At 38.6% G+C, this 19,806-nt stretch overlaps 1 protein-coding gene across 14 annotated transcripts in view; it reads left to right on the top strand.

Moving 5' to 3' along the window:
• The window catches only part of LOC120780668 (inositol polyphosphate-5-phosphatase A), a 530,962-nt gene that overhangs the window by 213,769 nt on the left and 297,387 nt on the right, over positions 1-19,806 (top strand). For 13 of the 14 annotated variants that reach the window (XM_040112928.1, XM_040112926.1, XM_040112933.1 and 10 more), the window contains one exon: positions 12,949-13,104. The exons of the other annotated variant lie outside the window; for it this stretch is intronic. In XM_040112928.1, coding sequence (XP_039968862.1) covers positions 12,949-13,104 — 156 coding nt within the window. The remainder of the gene's footprint in view (positions 1-12,948; positions 13,105-19,806) is intronic. 14 annotated transcript variants of the gene reach the window in all.

Genomic DNA, 19,806 nt, shown 5'->3' with positions numbered 1-19,806 from the left:
CCGGTCCCTTAATTGGGAAGGTGCCGCTGCCCAGCTGGTTGATGTCCTCGTGAAAATAAAGGCTGACATCACCGCCGTCCAAGAAATGCGATGGACGGGACAAGGACAGAGACGAGTAGGTCCTTGTGACATTTACTACAGTGGCCATATAAAGGAGCGCAAGTTTGGTGTGGGATTCGTGTTGGGAGAGAGACTCCGTCGCCGAGTACTAGCATTCACTCCGGTGAATGAACGTCTAGCCACAATCCGCATCAAAGCGAGGTTCTTCAACATATCGCTGATCTGCGCCCACGCTCCGACGGATGAGAAGGACGATGTGACCAAAGATGCCTTTTATGAGTGCTTGGAACGCACTTATGAGAGATGCCCCCGCCACGATGTCAAAATCGTGATTGGGCGACTTTAACCCAGGGTGGGCAAAGAAGGTATCTTTGGCACTACGGTCGGTAAATTCAGCCTCCACGAGGAAACATCCCCAAATGGGTTGAGGCTGATCGACTTCGCCGGGGCCCGAAATATGGTTATCTGTAGTACTAGATTCCAGCACAAAAAATTCATCAAGCTACCTGGCTGTCTCCGGATCGAAAACTACCAACCAGATCGATCATGTTGTGATAGACGGAAGACACGTCTCCAGTGTTTTAGATGTGCGTGCGCTCCGAGGTCCTAACATCGACTCGGACCACTATCTTGTTGCAGCCAAGATTCGCACCCGCCTCTGTGCAGCAAAAAACGCACGCCAACAAACACAAGGAAGGTTCGACGTCGAAAAGCTGCAATCACAACAGACTGTCAAACGTTTTTCTACTCGGCTTGCACTCCTGCTCTCTGAGAGCACTCATCAAAAACTCGGTATAAGGGAACTGTGGGACGGCATTTCAAACTCCTTACGTACAGCTGCATCCGAAACCCTTGGTTTTCGGAAAGTGCAAAAGAACAACTGGTACGACGAGGAGTGCCGCGCCGCAGCGGAGAGAAAACAGGCTGCCTACCTCGCAACGTTACGATCGACCACTACACGTGCGGGATGGGATAGATACCGAGAATTGAAGAGGGAAGCGAGACGCATCTGCAGACAGAAAAAGAAAGAGGCCGAAATGCGTGAGTATGAAGAGCTTGATAAGCTGGCCGACAGGGGTAATGCTCGAAAATTCTACGAAAAAATGCGGCGGCTTACACAAGGTTTCAAGACCGGAGCATACTCTTGTAGAACCCCCAAAGGTGATCTAGTGACCGATGCCCAGAGCATACTTAAATTATGGAGGGAACACTTCTCCAGCCTGCTGAATGGCAGAGAATGCACAACGCCAGGAGAAGGCGAACCCGATTCCCCAATCGATGACGATGGAGCAGACGTCCCATTGCCCGACCATGAAGAAGTTCGAATAGCAATTACCCGCCTGAAGAACAACAAAGCGGCGGGGCCGATGGATTACCGGCCGAGCTATTCAAACACGGCGGCGAAGAACTGATAAGGAGCATGCATCAGCTTCTTTGTAAAATATGGTCGGACGAAAGCATGCCCAACGATTGGAATTTAAGTGTGCTATGCCCAATCCATAAAAAAGGAGACCCCACAATCTGCGCCAACTACCGTGGGATTAGCCTCCTCCTTCATCGCATATAAGGTTCTATCGAGCGTATTGTGTGAAAGATTAAAGCCCACCGTCAACAAACTGATTGGACCTTATCAGTGTGGCTTTAGACCTGGAAAATCAACAACCGACCGAGATATTCACCATGCGCCAAATCTTGGAAAAGACCCGTGAAAGGAGAATCGACACACACCACCTCTTCGTCGATTTCAAAGCTGCTTTCGACAGCACGAAAAGGAACTGCCTCTATGCCGCGATGTCTGAATTTGGTATCCGCGCAAAACTAATACGGCTGTGTAAACTGACGTTGAGCAACACGAAGAGCTCCGTCAGAATCGGGAAAGACCTCTCCCCGCCGTTCGATACCAAACGAGGTTTCAGACAAGGCGATTCCCTATCGTGTGACTTTTTCAACCTGCTTCTGGAGAAAATAGTTCGAGCTGCAGAACTTAGTAGAGAAGGTACCATCTTTTATAAGAGTGTACAGCTGCTGGCGTATGCTGATGATATTGATATCATCGGCCTTAACACCCGCGCCGTTAGTTCTGCTTTCTCCAGACTAGACAAGGAAGCAAAACAAATGGGTCTGGCAGTGAACAAGGGCAAGACGAAATATCTCCTGTCATCAAACAAACAGTCGTCGCACTCGCGACTTGGCACTCACGTCACTGTTGACAGTCATAACTTTGAAGTTGTAGATAATTTCGTCTATTTAGGAACCAGTATTAACACCACCAACAATGTCAGCCTGGAAATCCAACGCAGGATTGCTCTTGCCAACAGGTGCTACTTCGGACTGAGTAGGCAATTGAAAAGTAAAGTCCTCTCTCGACGAACAAAAGCTCAACTCTATAAGTCGCTCATAATTCCCGTCCTGCTATATGGTGCAGAGGCTTGGACGATGTCAACAACTGATGAGTCGACGTTGCGAGTTTTCGAGAGAAAAGTTCTGCGAAAGATTTATGGTCCTTTGCGCCACGGCGAATATCGCATTCGATGGAACGATGAGCTGTACGAGATATACGACGACATTGACATAGTTCAGCGAATTAAAAGACAGCGGCTACGCTGGCTAGGGCATGTTGTCCGAATGGACGAAAACACTCCAGCTCTGAAAGTATTCGACGCTGTACCCACCGGGGGAAGCAGAGGAAGAGGAAGACCTCCACTCCGTTGGAAGGACCAAGTGGAGAAGGACCTGGCTACGCTTGGAATATCCAATTGGCGCCACGTAGCGAAAAGGAGAAACGACTGGCGCGCTGTTGTTAACTCGGCTATAATCGCGTAAGCGGTGTCTACGCCAATTAAGAAGAAGAAGAATTATAGCTCGCTCATATAACCACTTAGAGTCCTTGTGGTGCAAATTAATAATATCTGGATACACGTTATCAATAAGTTGGTCAACTGTTCTAACACAGGTTCCTGCAATATCTGGCATTATTACATAACCATCTTTGGTGACAGATTTGCAACCGTTACCTATTTTAAGTAGGAACTCTGCAAACCGATTGGATGGTACAGCTCCACAAAGATTTATTCGCATATTGGCGGTCAGTTTTAATTGCCGCATGCGAAGATCTTAAATCTTTAAGAGTTATATCGACCGCATCGATATGACACTTATGAGACATTGTGCACTCGTCCCATATTATTAGCGATGCTTTCTGAAGTATTTCGGCCATAGGGTTATTTTTCTTGATCGAACAAGTACACCTTTGTTCCGGTAACAAACTAAGTGGTAGCTTAAACATAGAATGAGCAGTTCTTCCTCCACACAGAAGAGTAGCAGCAATACCTGAAGAAGCAACTGCAACAGCAACAGCAATTTTGCCTTCCCCAGGAACTTTAGCTAAAATTAGTGAAGTTACGAAGGTTTTGCCTGTCCCTCCTGGCGCGTCTATAAAAAAAACATTTCCCATATTTTTATCCACACTTGAAATGATCTTATCGTATATTATTCGTTGCTCTGACGTTCGCTTTGGTTCATTTGCTAGTAAAAATTGCTGTAGCTCATGGGTATTATACGTTGTTTCCCGCGTGTAACAAATGTGGTCTAAGTTTGAGTTACTTGGATTTGGTTCAGGCAAACCGAAATCCTTTAGGTGTTTTTCTCCGTAAGAGAAAACTAAATTCTCAAGTTAAATTAGTCCTGTATTAAAAATGTCATCAGTAAACTCCATCTCAGGATCATTACTACTCTCGCGCATATTATGTAAAATATCTGCACATAAAACTTTGCAGAATAAATTCCATAATCCTTCCGGATCAGAAATTTCGCAATAAATAAGCATTATCGCAAAAAGCTCTCGCATTTTGCATGCGCTGTCAGAAATGGTGGCATCAAACAATGTTTTCTTCCAGTGGCTATCGTCCTGTAGCAATTGTCGTGCTTGGCAAGCCGCCTGATATGTTGAATATAGTTGACCATCTACTCGCCGTAAATCAGTGAAAGATGTCGGTCCTCGAACATGATGCAGCAATAGTCTAAGGTAGAAGCATTCTGAGTAATTGGGATGTATTTTGTATACCCTTCCTAACGCAGTATCTCGCTTAATACCGGGATGATTAGGGACATTCTGTCCATGTTTTCTACGTTGCCATTTTTTATTAGTCCAGGTGTAGAATGTGGGTACTTCAGAATACAACAAAGTTTTTGCAAAATTATCAACGGAACAAAGGGAAAAAATTGCTGTCAAAGTTGTTTGTGGTGGTTGCTGTAGCACGTGTTCAACATTATTCGGTGTGAAGTAAACTCTTTGTCCATTTTCTAAGTGAATAGATAAATGTACAACTGTTGGGAAACGCTCATGAACCGAAAATCCCAATAACCTCCAAATACCCTCCGATCTACTTAGATATCGTCCATTAAAAAAATTTTGCACCTCGTCTTTATTGTTCTGAACAGAAAAGGTCGCTGCGTCGCTGCCTTTGTTGACATATTTACAAATGGATTTAATTGCTTGCACAGAATGGCAGTACTCTACATTGATGTGGGCGGAAAAACACCTGGAAAGAACGGGGCAATATGGAACAATCCATTGATTGTCGACATTGTACCCAGAGGCAAGCAAATGGGTATTTCCACCATCCGCTGGAGACTTTCGCCTGTATTTTGGATATCCATCTTCTCCGATCTGAGTATGCTGCAGAAACCCGCGCGGGTATCTTTTTGAGCATCGCCCATTCGACATGCAGGGTGCTGATGGGTTATTAGACCCACATGGACCGTGGATCATATTTTTAGTAACAATATCATACAGCAAAGGATCTACTTCTTTATTTGGAATTTCCGCTGATATAATCCGATCCATTTCATCTCGTAGAACTTTGTCTGCTAACCAAATTAAAATATGCGCGTGAGGCAAACCCCGTTTTTGCCATTCAACTGTAAACATATGGCACCTAACTTTCCCAAAAATTTCTTTTTTAGTAATTATACTCATGTGTTGATGTAGTTTGATATGGAATATTCTTGAAACAATGTCATGACGCTCACATGGTCGTTGATTTGGAAAAAATTCGTTTTTGATATCACTCCATTCTGGATTACATGTAAAAGTTACAAATAAGTCAGGTCTACCATAATGACGGACATATAAGAGTGCATCTTGTGTCCGTTCATGCAAATATCGAGGTGAGCCAGATAACGAAGAAGGCGAAATTACCAACTGGCCAATATTTTCGGGGTTGCGATCTTCGTTAACCGCATCTCTTAGGTGTATATAATTTTCTGCACGTAACGTCTTTTGATGTCCTCGTATAAAATTCAGCGTTTCCATAATCATGTCCACACAGTATTGGTTGAAGAGATATCCATACCTATGAATCGCATTAAAGCTATCTTCCCTTACCATAATTCTATATGCGTAAAATTGCATACACGAAATTGTTTTTTGTGGAATAGCCGCCCCACTGTTTGGACAAGTTTGCGGTATATTAATACAATAACCGTCCTCACCATTCAAAAATATAAGAGGGTACTGCAAGGGATCATATGAACGATGAAGTTCTGATACCCTATGGAGAGTGTTGTCACGTGAATGTAAAATAATATCATGGGGGCCAGAATTTTCGTTAACCATCAATACTGCGACCTCATCTATGACGGGGGCATTATAGCGGCCATAATGTTCATTAGCGGGGCGCTTGTCCGCATGGATTACAACCTTATAATTATTCGAATTAGTGGGCATACGGTCTGTAGATGTCTTGAAACTTCCAACCTACACATTATTTGCTCGAAGAATTTCTTGAATTGATTTCAAAATGTCTCGTTTAAGAGTTGGTGTAGCACTTTGACGTAAAGAAAGTTGTTCCTCTTCGGACGAAAAATATATTTGCAAAAATTTTGGTGTTGTGTTCGGCGCTGGCAATAAACTCCCAATAACGTGGTTAACTTGTCCATGACATGAAATTACCCTCCCTAACTTCATTACCACCAAACGAAGTCATAGCGAAACAACCATTGTATTTTCTTATATTTTTTTTAAAGTGACAGGACGACTGATGCTCGCCTGTAAGGAGCGCTTTGATTGTCTGCGGAGGCTCACCTATATCTATTAGTTTTACATGGCTCTTGCTACAACACATACCTGGTGCCTCTTTCACCCACTTTTTAGCCTTACAAAAATTGCAAATGCCATTCATTCGACCAATGAATAAAAGGGAATGGTCCAAATAATTACAATCCTGTCTATAGTTAAACGCTGATTTGAAAGCAATCGCCACTTGTCTATTCTGCATCATTTGCAACTTTACATTCTCTACGCGATTTGCACTCTCGTCGTCCGTCTCATTTCGTCTTAGCTGAATTTGCCGTCTATTTGATGAAGATCTAAATAATTGAGATTTTGCTTTTGGCATCTCTGAAAGCTTTTATTGTAAAAACCATATATTTATTATTAACAAAATTAGTTTCGCTTAAATCTAATCTTTACCTTTTGATTTAAAGACAATAAATTTCCAATTTTACTCTACCCTTTGCAGAATAAGATCATAAATACAATAAAGTTAGAAGAAACCAGCAAGTATTTCGCAGACACTCATGAAAACTACATTACATCTTAATATTTGATTTTATTGGTTTTTGGATGTTCCTTACGGAGAGCGTTCTGTTTTTATTTTCAATGTGCTTTGTTACAAAAAAGTACAAAGACAATAAGAAAAGCAATTCAAGCAACGGTGCGTTGCTGCAAAATAAGTAACTGTAAAACAGAGTAAATAAAGTTGACACTGTATTTACATACCTACATACATGCATACATACGGCAATTTCTGCGAGCATTTGATTGTGCTGTTTAGCGTTATTTCACTTGTTCTGCGATCATTTATATATGCAAACTTTTTTGCTTTGTACGTTACTTCAATAAGTTATGTAGTAAAAGATGCGAGAGATGGAAGAGAGAGAGTGCATACATGTAAAAAGTGATTATAATGTTTATTAACAAATGTTGTTTATAATTAAGTTACAATTAATTGAAAAATGAATGAATGAATTGAAAAATATATGATCAGCTGCGTTTGCCAACTTCTGCGCTAACTGTTTTCACCAACTGTGTTCTCCAACGGTCTTTTGCCAACTGTGTTCGGCAACTATATTCGGCAACTGTCGCTACTTCTTGAGATGTGCAGTTGGTTGCTGCTTGCCAGCATCACGCAGGGTGTTGCCAACATTACATTCGGTCATCCTGCTCGTCATCTGTCTCAGATGACAAATCTTCGTCAACCGCGAAATGTGCCCAAAGCTTCATGTTATCAACACTAGTGGATGTTACCTTGGGTCCCATAAAATCTGCTGCTTTTTCGACAGCATATCTCTCATTACGTTTGATTTCAATGACTCTATAAGGTCCATTAAATTTGTTCGATAGCTTTTTATTTGAAAATTGAGTTACTTTTATTGCGACTAAATCTCCTTTTTGGTATTCTGTACTGCGTTTTCGTTTTTTGTCAAAATTTTTTTTTATACACTTCTTAAGTTTTCTGAATATTTGCTCTGCATTCTTCTCTCATTGTGCGACGATCTTCTTGGAATACCTCCAACAATTCTTCTTCGAGTAGTTTTATAATGTCACTAGACATTTCGCTTTTCATCTTTACTTCAAACATAATTTCGTAGGGTGTAAATTTTGTTGACGAGTGAACGTGCGCGTTTATAGCTTTTTGTACCATAGCTGCATACTGGTACCACTTAGCTGGATCATTAGCCGACAACTTAGACAACATAGAAAGAATTACTCTATTGACTCTTTCGATTTGCCCATTACCTGTTGTTATTTTTATATGCTCAATTTTATTTTCGTTACAAAATTCTTTGAATAAATTCGATAAAAATGCTGCACCTCTATCGCTGATAATACGTTACGGGTTTCCAAAAATGGTGACCCATGTACTCAAATGCTTTATTACCTCTTGAGTGTCAGTTGATTTGGTCGGAAATAGCCAAACGAATTTAGAAAAACCATCAACTATTGCGAAAATATACTTATAGTTCTTCGACGTAGAATCTAAGCTACCCAAATGATCGACATGGATAGTTGCCAGTGGGTAGTCACCCGTATCTATGCAATGCAAAAATTCTTCCTGCCTTCCTGCTTTGCGATTGTGTACTATGCACTCAACGCAGTTTGATATGTGCTGGTTCACCTTCTTTTCCAAATGTGCTAAGAAAAAATCTTGCTGGATCGCATGCATTGTCTTCTGCGAGTTCATATGACCAAAATTGTGTACGTTTCGTATAATTTCTTTCTCCATATTTCTCGGTACTACCAATAGCTCTTGACCCTTCCATTGTTTATATAACACTCCGTTTTTCATTACGTAATCTGCGTATGGTTTATCGTCGAGAATTGCAGTTATCGCTTTTAGATGCTCATCATTTTGTTGCGCCTTTTGAATTTGTACTTGTATCTGCGATGTAACAACCATAACCGGATAACGGCGTAAACTGTCAACGTGCTTCATTCTCTCTCCTGATCGATGTTCAATATTAAAGTGGAAATCTTGTAGATACATAAGCCACTGAACCACTTCTCGGGGTACATCTTTTTTCGTGGCAGTCTGCTTAAACGCCGAACAATCGGTAACTAAGTCAAATTGAATACCCATTAAATAGTGACGCAACCTCTTCGTTGCCAAGTACACAGCTTTCACTTCGAGAAAGTAACTATGTAACCTTTCTTCTTGAGGTGAGGTCTTTCGACTCCAATAAAATACGGAATGCCACTTTCCTTCGTGCTCTTGTACTAATGTCGCACCAAACCCATACTTCGATGCATCTACATGAAGTTGAGTCTTAGCATTCTACTTAAAAATTTTCAAAACAGGCTCTTGCGTAAGAGCTGACTTTAAATCAAGTACTGCTTTTTGCTGCGATGGACCAATCTGAAATTCTGCTTCTTTCTTCAGTAACTGTGTAAATGGCCTAGCTATGATGGCATAATTTTAAACAAACTTCCTAAAATATCCCGTCAAACCTAAGGAAGCTTGAACGCCTCTGATATTTTTAGGTACAACAAAATTTTTAACAGCTTTGATTTTATCTCTTCCTGGCCATACACTACCATTATGAATTTCATGACCCAAAAAACTAATTTTCTCTTTTAGAAACTTGCATTTGGACCATTTTATTTCTAAACCGAAACTTTGCGCCTTCTGCAGAACCATTTTTACATTCTTCAAACATTCGTCCGCTGTCTGTCCGAAAACAACAATATCGTTTACATATAACTCCATAATACCGTCGTTTATCATCTGCCGAAAAATATAGTTTACGTACCGCACGAAAACTGCTGGCGAGTTACAACATCCAAACAGTGCCTTAGCAAATTCAAACAAACCTTCTCGGGTTACAAATGCTGTATATTTCTGACTACTTTCTTCCATCGGCACGTGAAAGAACCCGTTTTTGAGGTCCATAACCGTAAAGAATTTCGCTGATTGCATCTTCTCTAACACTTCGTCAATGATTGGAACAGGGAAACGATCTTTCAACACAGCAGCATTTAGTTTACGATAGTCTATGCAAACACGATAACTTCCATCTTTTTTTTTGCAAGAACAACTTTACTGGCTATGTTTGCGTTGGATTCATGAACTATACCAAGTTTTAACCACTCGTCCACTTGACTCTTGACAACGTTACGCTCTGCTGCAGATAATCGGGTCGGACTTTCATTGAAATTAATAAAATCGTTTTTGGTATTATTTTCAGCTGAATAGGATGTCGGATTAACTACAGGATTGTATTCATTAATTAATTTAATAACATCATTTCTATACTGAAGCGGAACATCAATTTCTGACACCTTTTCTATAATGTTGTATACGCATTTTAATTCGACTTCTTCTTGTACATTTGTCTTATCGGAGAAAATATAACCCTTAGCATTAAACTCTAATTGGAAACGCTGAATGAAATCATATCCGACAATAACTTCGTTGTTTATTTTATGATCAGCTACGACAAGAAATGTATGCTCAGTTTTTATATTATCAACTCCAACTTCTAACGATAACGCACCTTTCGCCTCAATCGCAATATTTCCCAAACCATACAATTTCGCAAATCTTTTTTGTAGGCTGTGATTGCCAAAATTTTTTTCATAAACACATTGCTGCATAAGTGACACATCTGCACCTGTGTCTATTAAACATGAGATGTACTTGTTGCTAATTCGCATTCGCTTACTTCGTTTATCACTTGTTAGCATGTTCACCGTTCTCTTCTGATATTCACAATATTTTGCGATATGACCATTGCCGTTGCATTTAAAGCATTTTGTTTCTGCCTTACATTCTGCACGTATGTGTGTAGTTGACCCACAATTGAAACAATGTCTACTTACTGCGCGATTTTCGCCCTCATCGTCTTTAACATTTTGCGCAAGCTTCGTATAGTTTCGCTTTTGTACTTCGCTGCTGCTGCTCTGCTTGTAACTCATTTGCTGTATAATCCCGAAACGCTCTTTTAGTTTAAATGTTTTAGAACTATACAATGGATATTTGAGATCGTCACGCACCTTTATTCCGTCCACAATGTAGCGAATAACTACTTCGTCTTCTATCGACCCCAGTGCTGCCAGCTTCTTCTTTTGCAGAATATATTCGTAAAAGTTCTCGTCGTTCTTCTTTTGCCTTTGCATTAACTTCTGATGCACGTCAGCACTGTTGAACCTTATCTCGAATTCCTCTTTGAGCGCTTCGCACAAAGAATCGAAGTTCGAAACACTCACTGTTTCTAGGAACAGTTTTGCCGTTCCTCTCATTTTATTCCTCGCATTTACATATTTTTGCTTTTCGGTAAGCGCATATGCGTCAGCATTCTCGTTGAAATTTTCCAACCACTTTCCAATTGGAATTGTCACGCCATCGTATTCTGGAACAATTTTTTAAAATTGGTGGACTGACACGTTTTTGCCTGAGTTCAGCATTTTTAATAACTCTTCCAGATCGCCTGAATTTATTCCACTACCACACACGTTCGAGTTCTGAATTTCGACTTTTTCCGCTGTTTTCTCCATTTCGATCAACTTTAATGAAAATATGTTTTCTGTATCAACTTTTACCAACTCTGGATCAAATTTTTCAGCTTCAAATAGATTTTTTTTGCTACTTCCTTCTTCTTTTGGCTCGATCTGCATACAGACATTATTCTTACAACTTATCCGTTCAAAGGCTGAGAGGTTCAACGGTTGAGCTTGAGCGGTTTTTAGGTTGAGCCCCCATGTAAAAAGTGATTATAATGTTTATTAACAAATGTTGTTTATAATTAAGAGTCAATTAATTGAAAAATGAATGAATGAATTGAAAAATATATGATCAGCTGCGTTTGCCAACTTCTGCGCTAACTGTTTTCACCAACTGTGTTCTCCAACGGTCTTTTGCCAACTGTGTTCGGCAACTGTATTCGGCAACTGTCGCTACTTCTTGACATGTGAAGTTGGTTGCTGTTTGCCAGCATCACGCAGGGTGTTGCCAACATTCCATACATATGTTTGTACTTTACTTCGTTACGTTATGCTGGAAAAGATGTGCAGAGATGGAAGAGAGAGAGAGAGTGCGTATCGCAAACGATAAAGGGCACACGCACACACACAAAGCGCACTTCGCTGTGGACTGCGTTTGGTGAACGAAAACCTTATGCTTGCAATATTTTTGGTTTTTCAGAAACTTCAACCCGAAAGAAAAAGGATTTGATTTCGGAAAATTAAAAAAATAAGTATGCCACTCGCGAGCCTAGAGCAAATGCTTTATTTAAAAAAAATTTATAAAAATCGCTTCAGAACTTTAGGAGATTAGCCGTTACAAACATTTTTCATATAAGCGATTTTATATAATTAGTATTGAAGTATTGATATTGATTGATAATATGACATTTAATATCTCAGAAACTGCACGACCGATATCAATCAAATATTGGTGCATACAATTATTCTTATATTCTTATATAATGATGTGAAAACGAGCGAAATCGCACACCACTCCTACTTCAGTACTACAAAAAAATCTTAAGTCTTTGTTCATAATTTTAAAATTCTCCAAAATCTTTATGTTCCCCATCAAAGGCCTCAATAAACTTCTGCAAACGTTGTTTTTGTCAATCTTCGTAACGGCTGTTAAAATCGAATTCCGGAATAGCCTTCAATGTGCGTAGCGATTCACGTTTAATGTCTTCAATTGACTCAAAACGGTTTCCCCGGGGCGTGGTTGTTTAATAGCCAGAAGTCACACGGAGCTTAATCAGTCGAAAACGGTGGTTGCGTGACGATATTGTTTGAAAATTTGGCGGAAAACTCTTGCAATATGCGACGATGCATTTTCGTCGTGCAAAAACCAAGAGTTCCGGCCTATTTTTATGAATAGCATCGCGCGAACGACGAATAACACTGAAAAAGAATTCTTTGTTGACAGTTTGGCTGGACGGAAAGAATTCGGAGTGCCCCATACCTCGATACTTTGCGGTTTGGCGCGGTTTCTTCGACTACGGCTCATCTTTGCCAAGATATTCCGATTGATCGTCCGTTTCCATATCATAAGCATACATCGTTTTCTAAAATATTGGGCCTGAGGGAGCCCAAACGAACTTTCAAAATGATTTTCACTGATTCTACCGATCTTTTTTTCCGTAAAGTCAAGCAGAACTTAATTGATAGATGGTTGCTAATCAGATATTGAAAAAATCGTCTAAGCTAAGCGCTTAACCAGACATTGGGAAAACGATCCTAAGTGTAATAAATAACAATTGGGAGAACAAAGCTCCTATACTTTGTGGCAAACTATTTTAAAAGTATTAAAATCAAAGATCATATATACAGATATAGATTTGAAAATAAACTTTCTAAATTTTCTTCAGGCATTAACAAGAAATCTGACAGAGCACCGTTTGGCAACTATGAATGTAAACAATTTAAAAAAACAATACCGTGATGAGAATGGAAAAAATATATTGACCATTGGAAAGAAAGAATTCCATCATATTGATCATCAAAATAAATTCAGAGGAGAGTGGGTAAGTTCGGTTGCATCGAAGCTATAATACTTTTCACAAATACAAAATATGTATTCCTCACAGCAACTTGATTTTGATCATTTAGTTTGTATGGCAGTTATACAGGGTTCGTGCGGAAAGTAATAGGACTGATTTTCTGCGACAGAGACGTTTCATATGATCAAGAAGGCTTACCCAGATGTTGCTTTACTGAGAAGTGGTGTGTTTGGTGGCACCAGGCCATTTTGGATGGCCGGGAAGAGGTCGCTGATGAGGACCGGAAGAATGAGCAAACCGAAAGTGAAAATAATGCTCATTATCTTTTTGACATCAAAGGCATTGTCCATCCTGAATTTGTTACTCCGGACAAACCGTTAATGCCGAATTTTACGTAAAAGTCGTCAAGAGACTCAAACGAAGGGTCAATCGGGTCCGACACGAAATCGCAGCCGATTGGAAGTTGCACTGCAACAACGCCTTTCTTGTGAACCTACCTAATCAAGGGAATCCAACGCTTCCGCAACCACCTGAAGCTCAGTTTGAACACCAAACACACCATCCACCTTACCGACAAACTCTAAACCCGCCACACCAACCTATCTGTGATTTAGCCTTGTCCTGATGGAAATCGAAGCCCTTTCTGTTGATCGGTTCTGGTCATTTTTTTGCGACTTTTTGTTTAATCTTATCAGTTGTTGACAGTAAAATGTAAAATCAACTTATCAATTAGGCTTGAGCAGCTCATAGTGGATGATTCCTTTCCAATCACCGAACATTCAGTATGAAATTCCGGAGCATCAATCCTGGCTTTACGATCATTTGTTGAGCTTCACCATGATTTTTTCGCACATTATTTTCGTATTTAGTCTATTTTTCGTGTTACCGTTCGCTTCAGAAATGGTTTGATTTAATTTCGTTTCAGTAAAGAATCGCAGATGTTAATTCGGTCCATTAAATTTTTCACAAATAATTCATATGGTACCCAAACATAGAGCTTCTTTTTGTAGCCAGCCTTTTTTGGATGGTTCAAAACCGTTTGATGATGAATTTTAGGTTCCTTAGCGATGTCATGGCTGCTCATGTGGCGGTCCTGGTCAATCTTTTCCATAATTTCATCGACTTTTTCCACGATATGTCGATCAGAGCGAGGAGCATCTTTCACATCGAAATTTCCAGAACGAGCGAACCATTCTTGTGCTACACGAACTGATACAGCATCGTCTCTATAAACTTCACAAATTTCATTGGTTGCTTGCGTGGTATTCTTCCCTTTTTTATACAAAAATTTCAAAATATAGCGAATTTCTTCATTATTTTCACTTATTTTTGAACAGCTGCAACTTTTTTTCAACTTCCCCGAATTTAATATTTTTTTTTGTTAAATGACACAATGTGATTGGTAGCACTGGAGATATACATATGACTGCAACGACCCACGTATTTATATTCAAACAGAATCCTCGGGAACGGACATACATATATATTCTTTATTACGTTTTCAAAATAGTTAGGGATCTTTACTAATGCCAATAATGTAACGCACTTTAAGAATGGCCTAAAATATTTCTAACGTCACATACGCTACGAACATTATACAACAAAATAATGTGCATACATATGTATATTATTTTCAAGGACCGTAACCATTATCAGGAAATGAGCAAAAAAAATAAGTTTAATAATTATTTTTTAATTTATTTATTTTCCTCAAAAAATACTCGTTATATTTTTAATTTATTTTTTGTATTAGTTTTCCACAGAAAATAAAAGTAGTTGTTATGCGGTTAGTTTTAAATAGCTCATAAGTAGTTGAAATGTGTTTTATTTTTATCCTCTATCTCCAACCGCGGTTTCTGAAATTTGGAAATGTTTATCTTTTTAAAGTTTTAAATCGTTCGTTTTTTTCAATGGTATGAACTTTTTTCTCAAAAAAAGTGATTGGTGATCCAAGTAGAGGTACTTTTTTCATTAGCCTTTTTTCAGTAGTGTTTGGCATTTCATCATGGAAAGACTAACGCTTGAACAACGTTTACAAATCGTTCAACTTTATTTCGAAAATTCACGTTCTGTATAGAATATGTTATGGCCTACTGAGCATACTTTATGACCAGCATTCTTGTTGGGATAATATTCGACCGAACAGATTTACCGCCATCGATTATAATTTGGTGTCATCAACGTATTCTACGCAGTTATGTAACTTATTCCTCGTTTCGTTTTTTTTGCCCAGTATTTGGTCAAAATATATACATTATGTACTTAGATATAAATAGAGATTATTCTAAAATACGGAAACACGTTAAAACATAATGCGGAAAAATTAGAATCTTTGACAGAGAAGCCCTTTTACCGCTAGAACCAAATTGCGAGTTACGTTTGAAGTCATCCTACTTTATTAAATTCAATATAGTTTCCCAGCCACACTTTTGATTTTTTTGAATCTGTTTTCATCCTGCGCCACGCCGATCAATCTATTTTGAAGCCTGTTCGTCCTCGGTCACGTTATCATACTGCGAAGTGTCGAAAAAGAGCAGTCAGAGCTCACAGGAAGTGTGCAGAATATGCGAAGAAAACGATGAATTATGGGGTATAGGCCTACATCGCAGTTCTTTAACGTTTCCAGTAGTCAGTAGCGTGTTGTCCTTTGATTTTTTCTTCTGTCCCCAATGCCACTGACAGTGATCAAGTTAACCTTTGAGCTTCAAATTTTGCACGACCTTGTCATTATCTGAAAGGCTTTTCAATCTATCTATTAAGCAGTCAATAAGTTTTCTTTTCTTTGGTTTTCAAAGCACATATTTTTTTTAGAATACTTCTCTAGAAAAGCTCGTCTTCAAATCTTCGCCGATTGAATCTAACAGAGGAATGTGCACTGAGACCCTGTAGTAGTCTTCACAAGTTTTCACACAGAAATGTTTGCGTTTTGTTAGTCGAACGCAGATTCTTGGATTTTTTCGTAAACTTTCAGTTCTGCCGTAATATTTTTCGTGTCTGAAATGTTCCTCAGCTTTAGTCTACAATTTCGGAACGTTACGAGCAGCGTGTCTATTATATTTGATGTTTGTGTGAAATCGATCAAAATTTCCCCCCTCTGAATCCGCCACTGAATATACGCTTATATAACCAGAATGTATTATGTAATTTCTTGCAAGAAGTTGCTGCAGTTAAAAATTTTTGGGAAAGTGAGTATGGCCCGCCCCTAAATGGGTATGTACTATATATGTTACAAAAATTCAGTGTCATACGTAATAAATGACTGTTTTATTATTTTTATACTCTTGCAACCAGTTGCTACAGAATATTATAATTTTGTTCTCCTAACGGTTGTACGTATCCCCTGAAACTAATCGGGATAGATATAGAGTTATGTATGTATATATGGATGATTAGTATGACGAGAAAAGTTGGAATCCGGATGACTATATAGCTGTCTTTCTGTCCGTGCAAGCTTTAACTTGAGTAAAAACTGAGATATCTTGATAAAACTTGGTATACAGGTTCCTTAGTACAAAAAAAAATCGTATTCGTAGATGGGGGTAATCGGACTTCTGCCACGCCCACAAATTGCCATTAGTCAAAAACCTATAAAGTACCATAACTAACGACTATATTAAGGTATAAAATTGTAATTTTTTTGTGAAATCGCATATCTCGTGACCCGATAAACCGATTTGGACATAATTTGGAACGTGGCATTCTTTTCATATTCTTACGTCACTCTGTGAAAATTAATGAAATCAGACAATAACCACGAGCAAGTTAATTTTTACCGTAAGTAAAAATTAGTCAAATGAATATATTTTGAGCTGCACCGAAATGTGTACTCTTTATTTATACTCTTAAGACTAACTTATTACATGGTTCTTACTTCTATTTATACTAACTAGTATGTTTACTTATTACTAGTTGATAGTTTGTTAAGATACAGATTATATTATTTGTTTAGGTTTGTTTACATAAATATATATTGTTTGCTCAGATACAATTGCTTTGTTTTAAGATAAGGTTGTTTCTGCATTCTGTTTAATGAAACAAAAGGTTGTTTTGATGTTTGTTACTATTATAAGGAATACATTCCTTAACTCGCACTTCACATATAGCACAATTTTAAATTCCACTTGATTCTTTAATTTTCCAGGAAACAAATCCAGAAGCAATTAATATAATGAGACTAAACTTTGCACGAATATTGCCTTCAGTGTATGCCACCTTATGACAAAAAATTGTTTAAATCCAACCAAAACTGTTCAAGACCATAGATACCAAATATGTGAACCCCAGTACCTATAGTTGACTTTTGTTCAAAAATATCGGTCAGTGTCTGAGATATGCAATAGAAATTCAGACAGAATCCTTTTGCTGCAGTGGTAATTCTGTGTATCCATAATGCTTGAAATCGGGTCAATACTTCCCTAAGCCCCCATATACCGAATATAAAGATTTTCGCCAATATAAAGATTTTCGCCAATATTTGAGTTTTCTCAATGAAAACTTTAAAACGTATTTGACTCAAAACAGTATATCCTCTGGCTTTGATTCCTGTAAGCTGCCTTAGCACTTTCTTAATTAAATTTAAAATATAATAGTATTTTGTAGGGAAATACCTTGAGATGTAAAGCGTCAGCCAGAGGATCGAAATCCAAGCATTTTTATATATACTTATACTACATGTGTTTAAATGAGTTAAGCATCTGCCCACTCTACCCGGAATAACTGGCACACACTAATATAACACTTCCGATGGCACCATACTCATACATCATCACACAACAGAACTCACCACACTTTTACATCAATCAACCCACTTAATAAAAAGGCTGAGCAAAAGGATAGCGAAAGCATTCGTTTTGATAGTTTCCGTTCTGCATTACGCCGCGTGAACAGCATTCGATTGGATATTCACCACAACAAAGTTCCCACGCGCTAGAAACAATTTCGTGTCAATCCAGCTCCTGCGAGCGGCATCCTGTCTCAACTCAACAATAGTTTAATTGAACACAACACCGTTCTAAATTCATTTATATGTACAAAGTAGTTTCCTTGTGCTTCGATACAGCGTTTAACCCGGTCAATTAGCATTTCAAATGAGTGTTTAAGGTCATTTTTCGGAATGCTCTTGAGAATATCGGTCGTCGCCTTTGGATAGCTGAAATGTCTTGAAACCAGTGTCCTTTCATGTGCAAATGAAGTTTTCCAAATAGGTAAAAATCACAGGGTGTCAAAAAATCAGTGACAAGCGTCCACCGATGACACAGCGCATTATCGTGCAGCAGGCGCCAGGACCCTGCCTAAAGGTATTGTGGTCGAGCACGACGAATGCGTGACAAAAGACGCTTCATAATACCAACGTAAAACACAGCATTAATCGTTTGGCCAGGTGGGACGAACTCTCGGTGTACAATACCCTCGGAATCGTAAAAACAAATCAGCATTGTCTTTATTTTTGACCTCTGAAGACGACCGACTTCTGATCGTCACAGAGGTCCTCACGACCTTCTTGGAATCGCTTAAACCACTCATGCACATTACTAGGCACTGATCACCATAAACTTGTTTCATCATTTTAAATGTTTCAGTAAACGTTTTCCCAAGTTTAAAACAAAATTTACTATTTGCTCTTTGCATTTTACGACCGATGAGCAAAAGCTGCTGTCACTTTTTGATCGATAACATCGGTTGTAGTTATCCAATTGTCTTAAAATTTTTACGAAATGTCAACAAGAGATCAAACTTTTTATTTCATATACCCACCAATAGGTGGCGCCACAAGAAACAGTTATATTTAAAAAGTTCTGGTTCTTTTGCGACAGACCTTGTATATATTTAAAATTTGATTGTATTTTAAATATACAAAACATTAAAGTAATTGTACATCAACATACCCGCGCATTTTCATTTGTAATATTAATCGCGGGTGTAAGTAAATTTTGATTACCCTATCATTGAGGGGTTTAATCAACATGTAACATATACACTCATACTTTTGCTAGAAAAACGAAAATCATTATATGAAGTTGGGGTAGTATCTATTTTTCCCAAATCCACATATCATTAACATGTCCCATACCAAAAAATCATGGGGAGCAAAATCAGCCGGATGTTCGGAAATCCTGCTGATATGTAGTTATATGGGCTAGGTTAAAATTTCCTATTTTAGGCACAAAAATACACTGTTATGAGTAAAACGCGTTCTTTCATTTTCATTGGGATAATTCACATATTGGCCGATATATGCGGTACAAAGTTATTTATTATATTATGTAAATGGGTGCTAAGGAAGCCTGATTCACTTTTGATATACAGACATACCGTTGTCAGAGAAGGATTATCCCTGATTTTCAATTATACATACATATGTATATCTCACACATTGACCAATATTTTCGATCAAAAGTCAACTACAGGTAGTGGGGTCCAAACATTCGGTATCTAGGAACTTGAACGGTTTTTGTTGGGTTTGAACTGTGTTTGGTCATAAGGCATAAGGTCGTGTACACTAACCCAGGATATAAGGAATTTGAACCCACAACATGTTACAACAATTAAATTAATGAAAATAGAAGTACATATCGTCACCTGAAATGCAAAATAACGTAGCATCACTTTTCGTAGGTTTACAGGAAAAGCAAAAAACCGTATAAAAAGAAAACCACTTGAGATAGTTGAAACAAAATTTTCAAATCTGAATTAACATGAACCTATAAGTATATTTTAGAAAAAAAA

Source organism: Bactrocera tryoni, unplaced genomic scaffold (assembly GCF_016617805.1).
Source record: "Bactrocera tryoni isolate S06 unplaced genomic scaffold, CSIRO_BtryS06_freeze2 scaffold_25, whole genome shotgun sequence".
In the NCBI taxonomy this organism is placed as follows: Eukaryota; Metazoa; Arthropoda; class Insecta; order Diptera; family Tephritidae; genus Bactrocera; species Bactrocera tryoni.
This window is presented reverse-complemented; position numbering and strand designations above follow the sequence as displayed.